This window comes from Chinchilla lanigera, unplaced genomic scaffold (genome assembly GCF_000276665.1).
Source record: "Chinchilla lanigera isolate Chin_1 unplaced genomic scaffold, ChiLan1.0 scaffold00021, whole genome shotgun sequence".
Lineage (NCBI taxonomy): Eukaryota > Metazoa > Chordata > Mammalia > Rodentia > Chinchillidae > Chinchilla > Chinchilla lanigera.
The window spans coordinates 17710805-17733279 of NW_004955422.1; the positions used below are offsets into that span (position 1 = coordinate 17710805).

The 22475-nt window shown below is 41.0% G+C and overlaps 1 protein-coding gene across 2 annotated transcripts in view; it reads left to right on the plus strand.

Annotated features, from left to right (window-relative positions):
* Nucleotides 1-176: 176 nt before the first annotated feature.
* Chka (choline kinase alpha) overlaps nt 177-22475 on the plus strand; it is a 55276-nt gene continuing 32977 nt past the window's right edge. For both annotated transcript variants that reach the window (XM_005384285.2, XM_005384286.2), the window contains exons 1-2: nt 177-757; nt 20034-20145. In XM_005384285.2, coding sequence (XP_005384342.1) covers nt 420-757; nt 20034-20145 — 450 coding nt within the window. In that variant the 5' untranslated portion in view covers nt 177-419. The remainder of the gene's footprint in view (nt 758-20033; nt 20146-22475) is intronic.

The following is a 22475-nucleotide window of genomic DNA, read 5'->3' on the forward strand; positions in this document are numbered from 1 at the left end:
CCCGCCCCCGCCCCTGCCCCCCAGGCGGCCTCAGCGCCCGGGGCAAGGAGGGGCGGCGCCGTAGCCAATGGGAAGGCGGCGTGAGGAGGGCGGTGGCGGTTGTGATGCTCAGGGTGGCTGGCCGCGGCCAATCGGCTGCGAGCGCGGGGGCGGGCTGTGACGCGCGGCGCTCCTCGTGCGGCAGTCTATAGAGCCGGCGCTCTGGGTCGGGAGTCGTAGTCGCTGGTCGCTCGCCGCCGTTGCTGCTCCGCCTCTGCGCGTCCCCAGTTAACCGCCGCGCGCAGCCCCCCGCCGGCTGGCGGGTCAGAGAGCCTGCGAGCGACCCCCGCCCGGCCTCCTGAGGCGGGGCGCCCGGCCGGACCCTGAGCCTCGCCCTCTCGCGCTGCAGCCGCCCGCGCCTCTTCGGCCGCCTGTCCGGCATGAAGACCAAGTTCTGCACCGGGGGCGAGGCGGAGCCCTCGCCGCTCGGGCTGCTGCTGAGCTGTAGCGGCGGGAGCGCGGCCCCGACGCCCGGCGTGGGACAGCAGCGCGACGCCGCCAGCGACCCAGAGCCCAAGCAGCTGGGCGGCAGGCAGCCGCCGCTCGCTCTGCCCCCGCCGCCTTTGCCGCTTACCCTGCCCGCTTTGCCTCCGCCGGCGGCGGCCGACGAGCAGCCGGAGCCCCGGACGCGGCGCAAGGCCTATCTGTGGTGCAAGGAGTTCCTGCCCGGCGCCTGGAGGGGCCTTCGCGAGGACCAGTTCCACATCAGTGTCGTCAGGTCGGTGGCCATGCCGCGCCGGGGCCGGTCGGGTCAGGTGACGCGGGCGGGCGGGCCGGGCCGGGTGGGGGGCCAGGGCCCGCCGAGGCCGTGCTTCCCCGGCTCCGGAGGCAGCCAGGCCGAACCCCGCAAACGCGCCCCGCCGCCGCCCAGAGGCAGGCTCTTGGAAACAAGTCGCTTTCACGAGAAAATGGGTCCCTTCTGGGAGAACAATACCCTTCAGTCACAAAGTACGTTTTGTACTGAAGCTCAAGATGTGTCTAGAAAGTCCCTTTTCGAATGAGGAAGGGAGATTGTGGCTGGGTTAAAAAAGTCACTTGGTGGCTTGTAATTCCTCTAGTCCAAAATTTGGTCCCCTTCCCCCGCCGCAATTCTGAGTTATTTGATAGTAATTAGTAACATTCGCTCATCCCCTAGGGCTGTTGAGACGTCAGGTAGCTGTGTTCCTTGCCCAAGTTGGGAGGCGTGGCTCCAAAAGAAAGTGAGGTAGAAAGACAGCCCCCATTTTTAAGCTTAAAAATATTTCATTTTAAGTTTAGATCACAAAAGTATGTGTCTGGGGGCTGGGGATTTAGCTCAGCGGCAAAAGCGCCTGCCTGGCAAGCGCAAGGTCGTGAGTTCGGTTCCCGGTACCAGAGAAAAACCAAAAAAAAACAAAAAACAAAACAAAAAAAAAGTATGTGTCTGTATATTCAGACAACAGAAAAATGCTGTCCCCTTGAAAAATGCGGTGGCCGCTGCACCCAGGTGATAAGCATTTAGCTTTCAGTGGGAGTCCGATTTGCACCTTAAAAAAAACCTATGTGGTCTTTTTGTTCTAGTTGTCTTTTAGTTGGTTGATCAGGTTGAGTGCAAAGTATCTAGAAGCTGGCTGGCTGGTTGCCACCAATTTCCAAATCCCATTTTAGTGTTTTTCTTTTTCTTTTTCCTTTTCCTTTTCCTTTTCCTCTTTCTTTCCTTTTTTCTTTTCCCTGTGCCCACAGTCTTTACTGAGCCGCAAATGCAACAAAATGAACTCCTTAGACTTCACTTCCTCTTCGTGCTTCAGGCCCCTCTAATATATGTTTGAGCAGAGTTAAAAGGCAGTTGGGGAAAAAAACAAACAAAAAAACAACTGGAAGGAAGCAGAGAAAAGACCCAAGGTATTTTTACATCATTCCTGAATTTCCTAATGGCACTTAAAGCAAATAAAACTTGCTGTAAACTTCAATCCAGCTGGACCTGACAATTCTCAGTGAGAGCAGTGATAGACACTGTTGTAGGCCATGTACACGTCAGTCTGTAAAACGAGAAACCTAGAGAAGTGGCTTGGCTGCAGTCACATGATTTGCGGGCAGAGCCTGAACTGGTCTCAGGTGTCCCCCTCCTGCACCAACACTGTCACCTGTGCAACCATTGGGGTGCACCTGAGGACCCCCCCTCAAAGCCTCCAGGTTCTTCCAGGTGGTGGCTCATCAGTTAAGCCTATTTTGCTCAACCAGTCACTAAAATAGCATTGAGAATGTTTTTTTTGTTGTTTTTCCCCTTGGAGTTTATAATCTTGGAAGACACAGTTTTCTTTTTGGATCAGAGAACATTTTAAAATAAGGTATACACTAAGTTGAATAGGGAGAAAAGATGACTTAGGACATGGGAATATGAGCGGTGCACAGCTTAGAAAAAGTTAAGGATTGCTGGGTGTGGTGGTGCACGCCTGTGATCCTAGCACTCACCTGTGATCCCATCATGCACCTGTGATCCCAGCACTCAGGAGGCTGAGGCAGGAGGATTGCCTTGAGTTTGAGGCCATCCTCAGTTACAAAGTGAGTTCAAAGCCAGCCTGAGCTGCATAGCAAAACCCTGTCTCCAGAAAAAAAAGTTAAGGGGTGGGGTATAACTCTGTGTTAGAACACATCCTTAGCATGTCCAGGGGTTTAAGGCTCAGCATTAAAAAAAAACAAAAGAAAAAAGAAACCAGAACAAAACAACTAAGACAATTGAAGGTGGGAGGAAGTGCACCTGGTTGAAATTCAGTGGTACTCAGCAGGCAGTTCCAAGTACCGCGGCTCCAGCTATCACGTATTGACACATGCCAGTCTGTTTCTGGAGCTTCAGGTTTTCAGCTGCACCTGTTTGTAGACTTCCTTAATGCAGTCCATTCAGTCTTTCTCAAATTTAAACCTGCTCCTCCCACCCACAGGGTGCTGCTCCTACTTTTCCTCTTTGCGTTATTAGCTGCGGCATGGCCCAAACCCAGGATCGTTTCTGACGCTACGTTCCCTATGGTATCCTTCCTGCACTGTGGTAACTGAGGCCTGGTGAAGGTACCACCTGTCTGCCATTCTTGCTCAGACACTGTAACAGCGGGTGCCTTTGGGGCTTTGAGCTTCATGTGTTTCTCCTCTAGTTCATTCTGTATCCTATTGCCAGGTATTTTTCAAATATCATTATATCTGTGGCTTTCTCTAGGGAAGAAAATTCAAACTTGTTTGCAGGGTCTAAACTTGGGCCTGTGTGGATTTTTTTTTTTTTTTTGGTACTAGGAATCAAACTCAGGACTTTGTGCTTGCCAGGCCACCCAGCTATATCCCCGGCCCTGTGCTTGGCTTTTGAGGGGTTCTTTGTTCTTGTTCTAAAGTCACACCTTCCCATAAACCTTAGGGACTTAACATGGAGCTAGCTGCACTAGACCTTGCATTTTCTGAATGAGCTCTGTGTTTTCAGTTACCAGGCCTTTCCTTGCGCCTACCCTCTGCTTGGCAGCCTTTCCCCTGGTGTCTGCTTTCAGAGTTCCTCCTTCAAGGCCTAACTCAGCGAGAACCAGAATTTTTTTCTTTCATTCTTTGTTTTTTTTTTGGTGGTGGTCCTGTGGATTGAACCCAGGGCTTTCTCACAATCTGCATCTGTAGACTTTTGTTTATTCTTTCCTTTGAGACAGGGTCTCACCTAAGTTGTCCAATTTGAGTTCAGACTTGCTGTCTTTCTGTCTCAGCCTCCCAGAGTGTTGGGGTTATAGGCATGTGCCACTATGTCTGGCTGAGACAGAATCAGTTTTTTTCATATCTGTATTTTCTCCCTACCACTTCATAGATAGAAGCCTTGACATCACAGCACTTAGTATGTTTACGTGTGTACTTATTCTTTCCAGTCTCTTGTTAGGTTGAATTCCTAGAAGTATTTTATGTTCATCCAGTATCGGCAGCACTAGAAGACTCTCTGGCCCGCCCTGGCACTCTGTACAAATGGTCATTTTTAGCCTCAGTTGATCTCTTTGCCATGTAACAATAGGGTGCCTAGTTATCAGGCTGTGTGTCCATGCCTAGACATCACAATACTTAATTTCTCTCCTTATGTGTTTGGGCTTGCTTAGGGGGCTGTTTCTTTGTTTTGTTTTGTTTTGCAGTGCTGGGGATGTACCCAGGGCCTTATACCTTCAAGGCAAGGGTGCTGCTACTGAGCTATACCACTAACCCCTCTCCCTGTCTATCAGATCAAAGGTTTGTTATTATTTTCATTGTTGATTGATAAAAGTCACAAAGCCTGGCATTGTTAGGGCACACCTGTAATCCCATGACTCTGGCAGGCTGAGGCAGGAGGACTGAAAGTTTGAGAACAGCCTAGGCAATTCACTAACTTAGCAAGACTGTTTTAAAGTAAAAACAAATTTAAAGTGCTGGAGATGTAGTTCAATGGGAAGGCCCTAAGTTCAACCCCTAGAAACACAAAAACAAAACAATAACAACCCCCACATCAGTTGCAAGACAAAATGAAGTTGATGTAAAATTTCATGAAGTTTATTGAAAATAAAAAAAGGTTTTAAAAAGTTTCACATCTCTGATGCCGCATTATATGCCACAGACAAACCTGAACAAAGAAACTCCATGAGTAGGATGGTATCATAGGCCCAGTAAAGATTGGTTATATATAAAAAGATAGCACCTTCAGGAGTCTTGTGAAGTCCTCAGATAGTTTTCCAAAATTAAACAGTAAATCTGCAACAGGAAGCAAATTGTGTCTTATGGAGCGATCATAAAATTTGGGGGAAAATCAAAAGGCCGGGCGTGGTAGTGCATATCTGTAATCCTAGTGCTTGGGAAGCTGAGGCAGGAGGATCATTGAGAATTCAAGACCAGCCTGGGCTGCAAGGTGAGCTCAAGGCCAGCCTGAACTGCATAGCGAGACAGTGTCAAAAAAACAAAAAATAAAATAAAATTGGGGGGAAAATCATGGCAAAATTTTCTACTTACTTTTCATTTTAAGTGCATAATTGAATTTATACTATGTACTACATTTTGTCACATATATGAACAGAAATAACAGTTTTATTTTTTCAAGGTAAAGTTGTAGCACTGTTGTACTGTTTACTGTAGAGATTTAGTTTGTTGGATGACTAACTTCTGTTTTTCTTTTTGGTAGTAGGGATTGTACTCAGGGCCTTATATAGCTAAGCATACACTCTGCTTTTTAAGACAAATTAATATATTTTGTTTTTGTAGTGGTTTTCTTTTGTGTGTTGCATTGGTTCTTTTTGTTGTTGGTTTTTTCTGTTTTTGTAGAGACAGGATCTCACCATGTAGTCTAGGTCAGCCTTGAACATGCTATGTAGCTGCAAGCCTTGAACTTGCAGTCCTCCTGCCTCAGTTTACCCAAGTGCTGGAATTACAGGCATGTACTATCATGCCTAATTCAATTTTTTTAGAATAGTTTTAGATTCATAACAAAATTGAGCAGCAGTACAGAGTTTTCGTACATCTCCTGCTCTTTCCCAGCAAGCATAACTTCCCCCATTACCAGCATCTCTCAGCAGAACGATGCCTACGATGCATCATCAGGACTCAGAGTCCTTCATTTATATTAGGGTTTACTTTTTTCCCCTGCAGTGCTAGGGATTGAGCCCCCGCCTTTACACTAAATTCCATTCTCAACCTTTTTTTTTTTAAATTTTGTGAGACAGGGTTTCTGCAGGTCGGTAATTTGCCCAGGCTAGATTTGACATGATAATCCTCCTGCTGAATAATCCTTACTGTGTGGATGTGCCGGTTTGTTCATCCATTCATCTACCAAAGAGTGTCTGGGTCAATACTAAGTTTTGGCAGTTATGAACAAAGTAGCTATAAACACGTGTAGGATTTTATGTGAATGTAAGTTTTCAGTTAATTTGGATGAATACCAAGGAATGTGATTGCTGGTTATATGGTAAGAATTATGTTTTGTGTGTTTTTTTTTTTTTTTTTTTTTTGCGGTACCAGGGATCGAACTCATGACCTTGTGCTTGCCAGGCAGGCACTTATGCCACTGAGCTATATTCCCAGCCCAAATTATGTTTTGTTTTATAAGAAATCGCCAAATTGTCTTGCAAGGTGGTTGTACCATCATTTTGCATTCCCAGAGTCAATGAGAGTTCCTTTTCCTCCATCCTGATCAGCATTTGGTGTCTGCATTCTAGGTGTTGGCCATTCTAATAGGTGTGTAATAGTATATTGTTCAATCTGTAATGCTCTGATAAGGTGATGTTGGACAACTTTTCAAACCTTTTTTTCCTCAATTTTTATTTTTTATTAGTACGTGTTTGCAGTATGTACACTGCATTCTTCCTGGGGAGTTGGTACATGTACATAACACGCTTTAGCTCTTTTTTCATCCCTTTCTCCTCCCCTCCTATCCCTGTTCCTCCATCTCTTGGTTCCCTTTCTATTTGCAAAAACATTAGTTCCCTATTTCCTTTTATCTACCTTTTATTTTGCTCTTTATTTATATTTTTAGTTACTTGTATAAGAGAAATCATGTAATACTTAAGCTTGTGTGTCTGATTTATTTCATTTAACATTATGGTCCCAAGATGCATCCATTTTTCTACAGATGACTCGTTTATTCTTTATTGCAAAGTAGTACCCCATTCTATATAAATGTTAACATTTCCTTTATCCATCCATCTGTTTATGGGCATATAAGCCACTTCCAAGATTTAGCTATTATGAATTGTGGTACTATAAATAATGAGTATACTTGTATTGCTGTATTATGATGTCTTTAACTCTTTTGAGAAGATACCTAGAAGGGGAATAGCTGGTTGAGTGAAATTTCTACTTTGTTTTTTGAGGACTCTCCATACTGATTTCCATAGTGGTTATACTAGTTTATATGACCACCAACAGTGCAGAAAGCTTTCTTTTCCTCCACAGCCTCACTAGCATATGATATTGTTTGATTTCTTGATGAGAGCCATTCTTTCTCGAGTAGGATGAAATTTTAGTGTTTCATTTTGCATTTCTCTAGTGGCCAGAGATGTTAAACATTTTCTTCTTATGTTTATTGGTCATTTGTACTTTTGAGAAGTGTATATTCATTTTACTTGCCCATTTTTTTGTTTGGATCTTTTATTTTGGGGGAGTCTTTTTTTTTTGAGTTTTTTGTAATTTTAGATATTCGCTGTCTAAGGAGTAGCTGGCAAAATTTTTTTCCCGTTTTGTAGGTTGTTTCTTCATACTAATAGTCACAGTTGGGGTGCTGTTCAGAAAGTTCTTGCCTACACATATATCTTCGAGTTTTATCTGTTTTATCTCCCAGCAGGTTGTTTCCATTTTAACATTTAGATCTTTGATCCATTTTGACTGTACTTTAGTACATGGTGAGACTCTATTTTCTGCATGTGAATGCTAGTTTCTCATACACTGTTTAATAAAGAGGCTGTCTTTCCTCTGGTGTATGTTTTTGGCTCCTTTGTCAAAGATCAGATAGCTGGATGTGCCTGTATTTATTTATTTATTTATTTATTTATTTATTTATTTATTTTTGGCTTTTGGCTTTTGGCTTTTTCTCCGGTACCGGGAACCGAACTCACGACCTTGCACTTGCCAGGCAGGTGCTTTTGCCGCTGAGCTAAATCCCCAGCCCCCCTGTATTTATTTTTGCATCCTCTGTTCTGTTCTGTTCTATTGATCTGCATGTCTTTTTGTGCCAGTACTATGCTGTTTTTACAGTTGTAGCTTTGGAATATACAGTGGTACCTCAGTTCATGAGCGCTTTTGTTTGTGAACAATTTGGTTTGCAAACAGAAGTGTTTGGCAACATTTTGTTTTTGTTTGCAAATACTGCATCGGATTACAGCACAACTGCAACCATTTTTCCCACACAAGCACAAACATGGCCATCTTTTCCAAACTCATGGAACAGTTTAAGTTCATGAACTGAGATACCACTATAATTTGTTTTTTATATTCTTTTTTTGTGCGGGGGGTGTACCAGGAATCACACTCAGGACCTTGCACTTTCCAGGCAGGCCCTGTGCAGCTGAGCTATATCCCCAGCCCACCACTGTAATTTGAAGTCTGAGATTGTGATGCTTCCTGCTTTGCTTTTCTTACCCAAGATTGCTTTTGCTATTATGGGTCTCTTCTGGTTCCATGTGAATTTTAGGATTGTTTCCTCTAGTTCTAGTTTGGTTGGTATTGTGTTAAATCTGTGTATCAGTTTTGGAGTATGGGTGTTTGTACAATATTGTTCTGCCTACCTAGAAACAGGGGATATCATTCAATTTTTGATGACCTCTTTGATCTCCTTTTTTTTTTTTTTTTTTCGATACTGGGGAACGAAACCAAAACTTTGACCTTGCCAGGCAGGCGCTGTGCCACTGAGCTAAATCCCCAGCCCCAGATCTCCCTTTTTAGAGTGCTGTCATTTTCATCGTAGAGATGTTTCACTTTCTTCATTAGGTTAATTCCTAAATATTTAATTTTTCTTTTCTTTTTTTTGTTTTTTTGAGACAGGGTCTTGAGCTGGCCTTGAACTCACTTTGTAGCCCAGGCTGGTCTCAAACTCACAACAATCCTCCTGCCTCAGCCTCCCGAGTGCTGGGATTACAGGCATGTGCCACCACACCGGGCTTATTTAATTTTTCTTGATGCTATTCTGAATATTATTTTCCTTTTTCTTCTCAGTTTATTATTGCTATACAGAAACACTCCTGATTTTTTTGTGTGTTGAATTTGTATCTTCCCGTGTTGCTAAATTTTATTATTCTAGGAGTCTTAATCCCCAACCCCTATTTTAGGAGTCTTTCGGTGGATTTTCAGTCTTTTACATAGAGAATCATGTCATCTGCAAATAGTGATACTTTGACTCTTCCTTTCTTATATATATCCCTTTTTATTTGTTTGTCTTGCCTGATTGCTCTGGCTAATGTTTCAAATACTATATTGAACAGTAGTGGTGATAGTAGGCATCCTTGTCTTGTAGCTGAAATTAGAGGGAAAGCTTTCATCTTCTCCCCCTTCATATGATGTTAGCCATTGGTTTGTCATAGATGACTTTTGTCAGATTGAGGTAAGGTCCTTCTGTACCTATTTTTTTAAGGGTTTTTGTCATGAATGATGTTGGATTTTGTTAAAGGCTTTTTCTGCATCTATTGAGATGATCATATGATTTTTGTCCTTGCTTCTGTTTATGTGATGCATTACATTTATGGTTTGTGTATGTTGAACCACCCTTGGGTCCCTGGAATGAAGCCTACTTGGTTATGATGTGTCATGATCTTTTTAATGATTTGCTGCATGCATTCTGCTTGCCAGTATAGTATGTTGTATCTATATCTTGTTGGGAATTTTGTATCTATGTTCATTAAAGAGATTGGCCTGCAGTTCTCTATTTTGGTTGATCCTTATCTGGTTTTGAATCAGGGTAATGCTATCTTCCAAGAATCCCTTTGGATTTCATTAGTTCAAGGAGTAGTGCCAGTTAGATCTGCCCTGAAATTCTTGTAGAATTCGGCATTGGTTCCATCTGCACTTGGGCTTTTCTTAGTTGGTAGGTTATTACTGTTGCCATTTTATTGTCCGTTGAATAATTTATAATTTGGTAATTTATATGTATCTAGGAATCTATTCATTTCTTCTGAATTCTCAGTTTTGTATTGGAGTACAGGTTTTCAAAGTAGTTGCTAATAATCTTTGGGATTTTGGTGGTGTCCAGTGTCCATTGTGATTTCACCTTTTTCATTTCTAATTGCAGTGATTTGGGTCCTTTTTTTTGTAAGATTGGCAAATGGTTGGTCTATTTTGTTGTTTCTTTAAAATAAACCGCTGTTCAACTCTTTGTATTTTATTTATTTATTTATTTATTTATTTTTAAGGTAGGTCTCCCTCTGTAGAGCTTAGGGGGCCTTGGACTTGGCCTTGGACTTGTTATGTAGCGTAGGCTAGCCTTGAACTCTTGGTGATCCTCCTGACTGAGCCTCTCAAATGCTGAATTACAGATGTGCATCCCCACTCCCCAGCCTTTGTTTTGTTCTTAGTCTTAATTTCATTAATTTTTTCTCTAATCTTTCCTCTAATCTTTGTAATTTCCTTCCTTGTACTAGTTTTGGATTTGAAATGATCTTGCTTTTCTAGGACCTTGAGGTACATTATTAGGTTATTTATTTGGACTCACATGGATATTCAGGGATGTAAACTTTCTTCTTAGTACTGCTGTCAATGTCTCCCATAGGTTCTGTTATATTGTCTTGGCATTATTGTTTGATTTTAGGAGCTGATTTCTTCTGTGACTCATTGATTATTCTAGAGTGTATTGTTTAATTTCCATACATTTGCATAATTTCTCTGGGTTTTTGATATTTAGTTTCATGGTGCTATGATCTGATAATAATGGGATAATTTCATTTCTTTTGCATTTACTTAAGCATGCTTTATTCACTAGCATGTGGTCTGTTTTGGAGAAAGTTTCATATGCTGCTGAGAAGAATGTATATTTTGTTGTTGGGTGGAATACTCTGTAGATACTGGGTTTTTTTGGAGACAGGGTCTCAGTTTGTAGTGCAGGCTGGCCTTGAACTCGCTATGTAGCCTGGGCTGGCCTCATACTTGTGGTGGTATTGACCTGCCTCAGTCTCTTGAGTGCTGAGATTACAGGTGTGCGCCACTATGCCTGGCTGTAGATATCTATTAAGTCTGTGTATTTGAGAGTTTGGCTCAAGTCTAATACTTCTATGTTGCCTTTTTTCTTTTTTTGTTTGGTCTAGTTGATCTATTTGTGACTGTGAGATACTGAGATTCCCCACTATAACTGTGTTGATGTTTATCTGATCTTTTATGTCCAGTTGTGTCTGTTTTATGAAATTGAGTGTGCCCGTGTTCAGTACATATGTTTATAATTGTTATCTCTTCCTGTTGAATTATTCCTTTAACCAATATGTAGTGATCACCTTTGCCTCTACTGATCAATTTTGGCTTGAAATCCACTTTGTCTGAAAATAGGATGGCTACTCCTGGTTTTGGGTTTCTACTGCATGAAATATTGTTTTCTAAACTTTGATTTTTAGTATGTGAATCAATCAGTCAGTCTTTCTTTCTTTCTTTCTTTCTTTCTTTCTTTCTTTCTGAAACAGGGTCTTACTGTGCAGTTCAGGCTGGCCTTGAACTCACTATGTAGCCCTGGCTGGCTCTGAACTTGTAATCCTCCTACCTCAGCCTTCTGAGTGCTAGAATTACAAGTGTGTGCCACCATGACTGGCCTCAATATTTTCAAGATGGCAGTTGTTCCCAACTTCATCTTCTTTGATATCTTTCATCAGAATTTAATAGTTTTTCCTCACATTGGTGTTGCTCATAATTTTAGATTTATATCTAAATATTTTAGTGCAAATGGTAATGTTTTATTTTTGTTTTGGTACAAGAAATCAAACCCTGGGCCTCCTCATGCTAGGTAAGCCTGTATCACTGTGCTTGTTCCCCCAGACCTTTTTTGTTTTTTATTTTGAAACAGCGTCTTGTTAAGTTGTCCAGGCTGGCCTTGAACTTGTGATTCCACCACCTTATTTTAGTAGCTGGAATTAGAGGGGTGCACTATCACACAAGTTAATGCGTTTTTAATTCCACTTGTCCATTGCTGGTATATAGGAAAGTAGTTCACTTTTATCTATTCAACTTGTATCCTGCAATCTTGCTTATAGTATCTTATTCCAGGTGGGTTTATTGTCAATTTTTTTAGTTTTCTGCATAGACAATCATGTCACCTGCAAACAAAGAGTTTTATTTCTTCCTTCCTAATCTATATACTTTATTTCCTTTCCTTGACTTTATGCAGTAGTTGGGATTTCCAGTATAATGTTGAAAAGTATGTAGAGAAGATATCATTGCCTGGTTCTTGTTTTTATTATTCACTTATTTTTTTACAATATTGGGGATGGAACCCAGGGGCACTTTACCATGAGTTACATCTCTAACCCTTTTTATTTTTTATTTTTAGATAAGGTCTCACTAAGTTGTTCCCTTTGGCCCTGACCTGTACCTCCTGCCTCAGCCTCCCAAATCGCTGGAATTGATTTTTGTTTTTATTGGGAAACCTTTGAAGTTGTCACCATTAGATAAGTTGGTAGCTGTAGGGTTTTTGTGGATTTCATTATTAGGCTGAAGTTCCACTCCATTGCTTATCTTCTGAGTTTGCTTTTTATCATGAATGGGTGTTAGATTTTGTCTGATATCTTTTCTGCATCTTTGTACTGCTGATCATTCCAAAGTGAGAAATGATAGAAGTGAAAAAAGACTTGTAGGGGTTGGAATTGTAGAAATAGCAGTTCTGGAGACATGAGTTCAGATGGCTCTGAATCAGTGTTCTGAGGAAGGCAGGGAACGTGGGTGCTTACATGCTGAAAAGAAGGGAGCCACGTGACTGATAGAAGATGAAGACAAGGATGTATATGCAGAGTAAAAATCTCCATAAAACTAGAGTCCAGTAACCTTTTGATGTGGATCTTGAGCCTCTGAGCACAGTGAGTTGTCCAGTTGTTTAGATTGTTCTAGATAACTCTGGTCAAAGGGCTAAGATGACCACAGTTCTAATCCAGTAGCTCGACCCGTGCTTGTTTGCTACTGTAATGCCCCAATTCCATTCTGAGAAGCTCTTTCAGTGTTTCTTTCATTGTGATGAAAATAGCTTGTTGACCTGTTAGATTATATTAGTTGAATTTTGATTGTTGACCTTATAGTTCTGTGAATTAGGTCTTAATCTTTGATAGGTGTTATGGCTTGTGTCAGATGTCCCCCTGAAGCCTCATGCAGTCCTGGATGGGGCTTTTTCAGAGGTAGCCAAATCTAGAGCATGTGCCTGATTCATGGTGCAATGCTCGGATTAAGGATGCTAGATTAAGGGTGGGCGATTACTAAATCAGTCCACTGATTGGTTCAGCGCCATTCTAATCCCGGTACCCTGGATACAATATGAGGGGTAAAAAGAGGCTTGTCTTCCTTCCTTGCTTGCTTGCTTTTACTGTCTTCTGCTTACCATGAACTCCTTCTTTTCTGTGTTGCTCCTCTGCCATGCCACCCTGCCTTGGAACCAGCCAATCATGGACTGAAACCTCTACAGACTGTGAGCTGAATCACCCTTTCCCCCTTTCACTCTGGGAGCAGAGTATTTTTGTCTCAGCAAGAAGTGAAAAGTAACTAAGCTAATGAGGCAAGGCTCCTAGACCAGGAACTTCCTGAGTACTTTTTAGTTTTTACCTGCCTTAGCTGGGGCAGTATGGAGTAGTACATTCCCCTTCTCCCAGTTAGGCTCTGGGAAAACCGTAGCAGGTTAGGCACTGACAGAATAGCTTTTCCTGAGGGCAGACAACTGCTTAAAAAGACAGAATGCTATGGGTTTTTCTCTTTTCCTTTTTGTTTCGTCTTGTTTTTTGACACTGGGAATTGAAGGCAGGGCCTATGTATTAAGCTATATTCTCAGACTTCTTTTTTCTTTTTTAATGGGATCTTGTTAAATTAGTTGCTCAGATGGGACCTGAATTTTTGATTCTCCTGCTTCAGCCTTCCAAGTGCTGGGATTACAGGAATATGCCAGCATGTTTGGCTGTATTTGAAAATGCTTTCTTTTCCCCTCTGTCTGCTAGGAGCATGAAAAGATTTTTCTTTCCCTTTCAATAGTCACTGTGAAGATGTGGTGGAGCTTTAGGAGGTAAACAAACAGACAAACAAAAAAAACTTTGGGACGCCATAGTTGGTCCCCCTGAAGTTTTTTTTTTTTTTTTTTTTTTGTTTGTTTATTTATTTATTTATTGAGGTACTGGGGCTGAACCCTGGGCCTTTGCTGTGAACTATATCCCAGTCCCTTCTTAAAATAAATTGATTTACCTATCCCAGTCCCTTCTTAAAATAAATTGATTTACCTTTTTTTTTTTTTGAGACAGAGTCTCACTGTGTATTCTAGGCTGGCCTTGATTTACTTTGTATCCCAGGCTGGCCTTGAACTCAGCTTCCTGAGTCTAGGATTACAAGTGTGTGGCACCACACCTGGTTCAGAATTTTTTGAGATAGAGTCTTGGTAAGTCACTGAATTACCCAGATTGTGCTCTGCCTTGCAGTCCTTTTGCCTTAGCCTCCTGGAGTCTGAGGTTACAGGGGCCACCACACCTAGCCTTCCCTGAAATTTTGGACTGTGTTGTTCACACTGAGCACCCAGTAATTTTTTAGTTGTTTTACAGATTTTCCTGCCCTCCACTGGTTCCCATGGAGGTTTCTGCTCTGAGAGTGTCATTCTGTGCCTGCCTGTTCAACTTTAGAGGTGCATTCTGCCTTGTAACCTCATTTCACTAATTGATTGAAGAATTGATTCTTTCCCCCCTAATTTAGCTTTTTGTTTGTTTGGATCAAGTGGCTTTTTCCAAGCGATTTTTCCTGCCTGTAATACTGGGGATTAAACCCAGCACCTTTGCACTGAGCTGCATATCCAGTCCTTTTTATTTTTTATTTTGAGACTGAAACTTACTAAGTCACTAAGCTGCCCTGGCTAGTCTCAAACCTGTGACCCTTCTGCCTCAGCCTTCCAGAGTGTTGGGATTACATGTGTGTACCACCATGCTTGGGCCTTCTCATTCCAAAGCATCTTAAATGCCCGGCTAAAAAGCTGAAGTTTGAGTAGTACGTTATTATTTTCTTTTGGTCCTGGGGCTTGAATTTAGGGCCTCCAAAATACTAAGCATGGATTTCTCCTCCTGAAGAGCTATGCCCTCGGCCTAGTGGCATTTCAGTACCTACTCTGTGCTGTGTGTGTGCGCGTCAGCCCCTGAGCTGACTCCTGTTCTGCCTCCTGGATTTCCCTCCAGTTGATTTCTCCAGAATCGCACCATTCAGTATGTGCCTAGGGACAACATTTATCTTTCGCTTTCCACACTGAGATTGTAATCTCCACCTCTTTCACAATGTATTTACACATCTCATTCAGTGTGCTTAGTACTCCTTTTATGGAGTACTGTAGTAGCCCAGGGGTTAACGCCAAATCAATCAAAAAGCAACCCCTAGGAGGTCAGCGTGGGCTAGAGGGGATACCTGAGAAAGTGGGAGTATTGAACCCTGAAAGATAGAAGGACCTTCAAGTGGGAAGAGTAGGCAGAGAGGTAGGCTACTAAGATACAAGCTTGCTAAGGAGAAGGGCTTGAAATTTGCCTTTTAGGAAATGGTTTTGGGTTGGCCTAGGGGAGAGCTAAGAGGTGGGGGAGAGACTAGAAGCTGTGAATTAGGAGAGGAGGCTGCTGTAATGTAGGGCACAAAGGAGGACTTGCATTTGAGAACACTTTTTTTTTTTTTTGGTACTGGGAATAGAACTCAGGACCTTGTGCTTGCCAGGCGGGCGCTTGTGCCACTGAGCTCTGTCCCCAGGAGATCACCTTAAAGGAGGAAAGAATTTGGAAGGTAAGGAGAGGACCTGGCTTTGGAGGTAGGAAGAGTTTAGAGCCTTGGTGCATAGGAAAGGGTACTGCTGTTGTAGGTGAATCAGCAAGAGGACATTATGTTGGATAGAGATAAGAAAAAATTGAGTTGGAAGTCAAGCTAGAGATAGATTGACATTTCAATTTTGGGGAGGAGAAAATAGATAAAAAATGAAGAGAAAGTATTAAAAAGTCAGAGGAGTAGTTTTCAGATGGGAGTGATTTTTGCCCCTCCCCCTGACATGATAATGACTGGACACAGATTTGATTGTCATGATGCTATAGAGGTACAGCTGGCATCTAGTGGATAAAGGGCGGGGATATTTCTGAACTCCTGCAGAGGGTAGCCACCTCCTTCCTTGCCCCAAATGTTAGCAGTGCTGAGGTTGAGCCACCCTGGAGTGGAAGACTTGAGACCAAGTTTTACTCTCTTCTTTCTGTGACCTCTCAAAATTAACCTTTGCTCTGCAATTGATACTCATAATGAACAGCTGACTTCTCATGGGATCCTCACAAGAATCTCTACTAAATTCCTCTGCTTTAGGCTTAGAGGTATTGAGTAATTCGGCCAAGGTCAGAGTGATCATCTGTGCAGACTCAGGACTCCCTCTGGACTAGACTTCAAAGCCTGTTTTGTGTGTGTGTCTCTCTAGGGGGCATATTGGGCATCAAACCCAGGGTTTCACATTGTTATGTTCCCAACCATGTATGTATGTATGTTTTGAGACAGCATCTTACTAAATTGCTGAAGAGAAAGTGTGAAATAAGAAAAAGCAAGATTATTAGAAGAATTACAAACATTGCCTAGTACACCTAGATCATCTTATTCCTAGTCATAGTATGTGACTCATTGCTCACTGGCTTTTTCTTTTTTAGCAGTTTTGGGCATTGGTGCCAAAGACCTTGCCTCATTCATTTTGGCTTTCACTAAACAGTCATTGACAGCTTAGTCATTAAAGCCCATGAGCCAGAGAGAGTGCAGAGAACACAATAGATGAAGGATTTCCAGGTTATGAGCTCGTTTTGGCCAACCAGCCTTCCTTCCTTCTGTGTGGGAGTAGGGGACAAACTTCGAATCAAGTCACACAGTTTAGAACAGTAGCTCATCTGTTTGCTCTGGCATTTATTTGAGCTTCAAGAGTATGTGACAAGAAGAAAAAACAAGGGCTTTTAACTCAGATATAATCCCTGTCCTGTTGCTTGGTAACCAGAAGCCCATGTTGGTTGTTGACTGGAAGTGGCTAGGGATTCTGAAAAACTACTTGGAGGAATTGCTGCCCTGGGGATTGCAGAAAACTTCTTAATTATGACATATTTAAATCTGGGGAAAATTGTCTAGAAACACACTTAGTTTTTTAACTGGTTAAGAAAAAAAAAATCACATTTTTTTTTAAAAACAGCTTTATTATGCTTTGTTCACTACTGTATCATTTATAGTCACTCATTCAAAGTATACAATTAAGTGCCTTTTAGTATGTTCGCAGATACATGGAGCTGTCTCCACAGTTGACTGTAGAACATTTTCATCATCTCAGAAAGAAACCCTGTCCCTTTTAGTTGCCACCTCCTGCCTCCCCCAGCCCATCCTAGTCCCTGGCAACCACTAATGCACTTTTAGTTGCTGTAGATTCCCTGTTCTGGACATTTCATATGAATGTGGTCACATAATATGTAGTTTTGCGAATAGCTTCTTTCAGTTAGTGTAAAGTTTTTAGGATTCATGTTGTAGCATATAGCATCTATTAGCACTTTATTCTTTCTAGGAGACAAGGTCTTGTTAGTAGTGGCACGATTCTGTAATCCCAGCTACTTGGGAGGTTGAGAAATGAGGATAACAAGTTTGAGGCTAGCCTGGGAAACTTACTGAATTCCTGTCTGAAAAAATAAAATTTAAGAGATGAAGATGTAACTGAGCACGCCTGGATTTAATTCCTAATACCACAAAAAAAAAGACAGACAAGAAGCCAGGCATAGTCGCACATGCTTTTAATCCCAGCATTCTGGGAGACTGAGGCCAGTGGATCCCAAGTTCAAGTCCAGCTGGGCCATTTAGTTACTTGGCAAGGCTCTGTCTCAAAATAAACAAAAAAGAGTTGTAGCTCAGTTTGAAGGCCCTTGCTGGGTTCATTCAATCTCTAGTAAAACGCACAAACACACACACACACACACACACACACACACACACACACACTCAGAGAGGGAGAGAGAAGAGGGAGAGAAGAGGAAAGTCTGGCTGGATTACTGAGTGTGACCTCAAACTCCATGAAGTTTTACGATTTTAACTTTTTAAAAAATTAATTAATTAATTAATTAATCTTTCTTTCTTTGTTTTTTTTTTTTGGTACCAGTAATCAAACTTACGATCTTACGATCTCATGCTTGCCAGGCAGGTGCTGTGCCGCTGAGCTATATCCCCAGCCATTTTAACTGTTTTTAAATGCATAGTTCAGTGGTGTTAAACACGTGCACATTGTTGTAATGTACATGAACTTTTTCTTCTCAAACTCAAATTCCATCCCCATTAAACAGTGATCCTCCTTTCCCACTGAAAGCCCTTATTAGGGCCCAGTCAGCATCTTTTTCCATTTACAGTATCTTGTGTGTGTTGATCTACGGCCCTGCCAATCCCTTAATTTTAGCCATTGTAAAACCTGTTTTCAAGCCAACTGTGGTGGCGCATGCCTATAATCCCAGCAGTTGGGAGGCTGAAGCAGGAGGATTGCGATGAGGTCAAGGCCAGCCTGGGTTACATAGTACGTCCAGGCCAGCCTGAACTATATAGTGAGACCCTGTCTCAAAAAATAAATAAATAAGTAAACCCTTGTTTTCAAACTTCTGAACACTAGAACTGTAAGATAAATTTGTGCTGTTTCTTAGAGTTTTGTCTTCTCTCCATTAGAAGTTTTTCTCTTTTTTCTTTTTCCTTCCTCTTCTTTACTTTCTTTTAACAGTACTGGAGATCCAATCCAGGAGCTGAGCTACATCTCTAGCTAGCCCTTTTAGAGACGTGGTCTTGCTAAATTGCCTGGGCTGGCCTCAAATGTTAATCTTTCTGCCCCAGTCTCTACAGTTGCTAGGTTTACAGTGTGCACCACTGCACCTAGCAGAGCAGAAATTTCCTGAAGGGGTGGACCAGAGCATGTTTCCACTGGGTTTCCTTTTTGCAGTACTAGAGAGTGAACCTAAGGGTCTTGGCACTGAGCTATTTATTTTTCAATTTTTTGTCCCTCTTTTATTTATTGCTTTATTTTTGGTTCTTGCTATGTGGTTCTGCCCTTGAACTCACTATGTAGCCCAATCTGGCCTCGAATTTGAAACAGTCCTCCTGCCTCAGCCTCCTGAGTGCTAGGATTACTGGTCTGAGCCACCAGTATTTTTTGAGACAGGGTCACACTAGTCACTACTAAATTGCCCTAGCTGGGCTCATACTTCATATAACTCCTGCCTCAGCCTTCCAGAGTGCTGGGATTACTGGTATGTGGCTTCATGTTTTGATTCTGATGTTGCCCAGGTTTCTACCACGGTGCTTTTCTTATGTAAATAGTTGCTAAGATTTATTGACTAGATAAGAATAGAATTTAGAGACTCTTGAGTCTACCACAGCTGAAGTACCTCTTATCTGTAATTCCTCATTGTGTAGTATTTTGTATTTTGCATTTATTGCATAACTAACCTTCGATACCTGATCATTTTGTACACAGGCAGATAATTTGTCCCCAGGTTGTTGCTTTCCTGTGTAAATGGCTCTGTAACTTGCTTTTGGTCTTAGTAGACAGCTGAATTTGATTGTAGGATATTGAGGTCTCTTTGGGCTTCATGGAGAGCTCCAATAACCAGTTAATGTTGCAAGATTTTTGAAGAGACTCAAAATCAGTTGAGGAATTTTTGGTAACACTAGCAGAGAAAAGGTAGGTCTTGGAACCACATACTAAATGGGAAGCCCTGGAGGTGAAGGTTTGAATATTGCCCCAAGATTTTTGTTAGCCTTAACTTGGAATCCTTCTGCCTGATCCTCTTGAGTGGCTGGGATTACAGGTGTGCACTAGCACATTGGCCTGCCCCAAGATTTTATAGAGTGATTATGAGAGTATAATGGAGGGACTGACAGTGTAGCCCAGTGGTAGAGTTCTTGCTACTTACTTAGCTTGAGCACGAGGTCCTGGGTTCCCTCCCAGCATTACAAAACAAAACAACAACAAAAAACCGCTCAGGAGATGAGCTTGTATAGTGAAAATCTTGGATTCTAAAAGAATATGAGCCTAAGGAGATGGATTATGTGTCCTGTTCCTAGTGCTGAGGAGGTTCTTGTCATTCATTCTGTAGGTATACACTGGCAGTTTTGTGTACAAACAAAAACAAAAACTCCCCACCTCTATGCTTAGAAGAACAGATTGGGCATTTCTGTTTTTAATTTGGCTCATGGAATTAACTGAAAAGTGGAGCTCATCATTCATGTTCCACGTATCCTGAGAGAATATATGGAGCTTAGATGAGAACAGTTCTTTTATAACCCTGACTTCTCTTCTGTATGTATTTACCAAGAAAGGGACATACTTCATCTCCACAACATGAGTCCTCACCATCTTCTGATTCCAACAGGGGTGGCCTCAGTAACATGCTGTTCCAGTGCTCCCTACCTGACACCACAGCCTCGGTGGGTGATGAGCCTCGGAAAGTGCTCTTGCGACTGTATGGTGCCATCTTACAAATGGTGAGTTCAGGGGCTCCTTGGGAGGGGGGGTTGTTGACCTTTCTGATCTTCTTTCCTAAGATCCTGGAAAGAGATTCTAAATACTTTAGTGTTATACTAAAGATATTTAAATGTACTGCTTTTATTTTAATTGGTTTGTACAAAACTTGGTTTGTTATTCACATTCTAAATTAACTCATGTTTATATTAGTAAATATTAGTACTTAGTATATTCGTAAAACAAGTAATATTAGTGAAACAAGTATTGTCATTTTGCATCTAAAGAAAATATAATTTTAGTTAAGTCTTATAGTGCTTGCTTGGATTTTCTACAGTGAAATTTCAGTTCAGACTTAGATTGTAAAATTCTAATGTGGAGAAAGAATCGTTTTGTAGCATAATCAAAAAGATTTTATACCATAAATATGTACAATTATTATGTGTTAGTTAAAACTCAAAAACATTTTAGAAAATAGTTCCATTTAACAAAGTATGCTCTCACTGCAGCTGCCTTTGTTAACGATTTCTCTGAGATACCTTTATTAGAATATACTAGATTTGTAGTCTTTCTAAATTTTTGTATTAGTCCAATTTAATTTTCAATTGAAATACCTTTTTTTGTATTGTTTTGGAATTCAATTAAAATACCTTTTTTGGAATTGTTTTATCCAGTTACAGGATATCCAAAATGAGTTTTTTTTTTGTTTCCCCATTTCACTGATCATACCTATAACACTGTTAGGTTGATACCCATTTTACTCGTGGATAGTATCTTCAGAAAATAGAGAAGAACAGTTTTCTGATGAAATTTTTTAAGAGACCAGTCTATTTCAACTCAGTCTAAAAAAGCAGATCATGCCAGACTTGGTGGCACGCACTTGGAAAGCTGAGGCTAAGGTGTGAGAACCACCATGAGTTTGAGGTCAGCCTGGATTATATAGTGAGTTTAAGGACATCCTGAACTACATAGCAAGACCTTGTCTTGAAAGAACCCCAAAAATAAAAAAATAAAAAATAAAAAGCAGGTCATGTCCATGTCTGTGATACTTGATTCTGTGCTTAAATGTATAAAAAAATTGATAATCTAATTGGTTAAATTGTCATAATGTGAATGAATCTTTTCATTAGGTAATTTTTCCTTGACTGTGTTAAACTGTGAAAGTGGTTAAGATCTGGAAGTACAGGAAACATGTTAGAATATTTGGAGCTGTACATTGCTGAGGACATCTGAAGTCAGTTATTAGGTACTGGTGCACAACTAGGGCTACCTACATAAAACACCGGGCTTCTACTGAAAATATATAAGCAGAAAGATTCTTGTGTTTATTATGCAGTTTGGTTTCTTTTATTTAATCAAATTGCTGTTTCAGAGCATAATTTTTAATTGATGTCCTTTTGGCACCTTTTAATGAAATCAGTCTTTTTAGCACTTTTTTTTCTGTAGGACCACTTACATTCTGTAACAGTTAAGTCTCACTTCTGCTCTTTTGTGCATTTTGCATTTAAGCAGTACTTTTTAAAATACTTGAATGATAAATAGCTCCTGAAATTGTGATATGATTGTTGTTTAATTCTGATAAGGCTTTGGTTCCTAGTTCTAATTTAAATAGAAGCCATTTAAGTACTCACACTATGCCCTTTTAGTAATAGACTAAACTAGGAGTCAATTCTATGCTGTAGAGCAGTGCTGCAGTGAAGTTCTGAAATGTTCTGTATCTGTGGTGTCCAGCATGGTTGTCACCAGGCACATGTGACACTTTGAAATATAGCAAGTGTGACTGGCGAACTGAATTTAAAATTTAATTTTAGTGAATTAAAATAGAAAGTCATGTGTAGCTGATGATTGCTATATTGGACAGCTTAGCTCTAGAATGTGCTGGGTTAGTATATGAATAATTTTGTAAAAGTCAACTGCAACCCAGCCTGTAACGGGACAGTATTTCCTCCAGTAAAGGTTCACTATCAGCTAATACTTCATCTTTTGGGAATTTTAGCTGTCTGGAAGGTATTACCTTATAGTAGTTAAGTATAATAGAAATGCCTGGAAATAAAATTTGTGTAAATAGAATTCTATATTCTTACTTATTTTTACGGAAGAAAATTTGGATAACTCAGAAAAAGAACTAGAATAATCAAAGCTACTTGAAATGGAGTCAGCTCTTACCAAACAAATAGAATGAAGTATGTTTTATGAACCTTTCTAACTTTGGGGGCAAATACTCTACTACATTTAGCTATTCAGTGTGCTTTTATCTTTTAAATGTTTAAGTTTCCATTTCCCTTCCTGAAGCTACACTTACTGATGAAAAGTGAAGATCATGCTTGCTAGCATCTCATCAGAACAGGCAGGC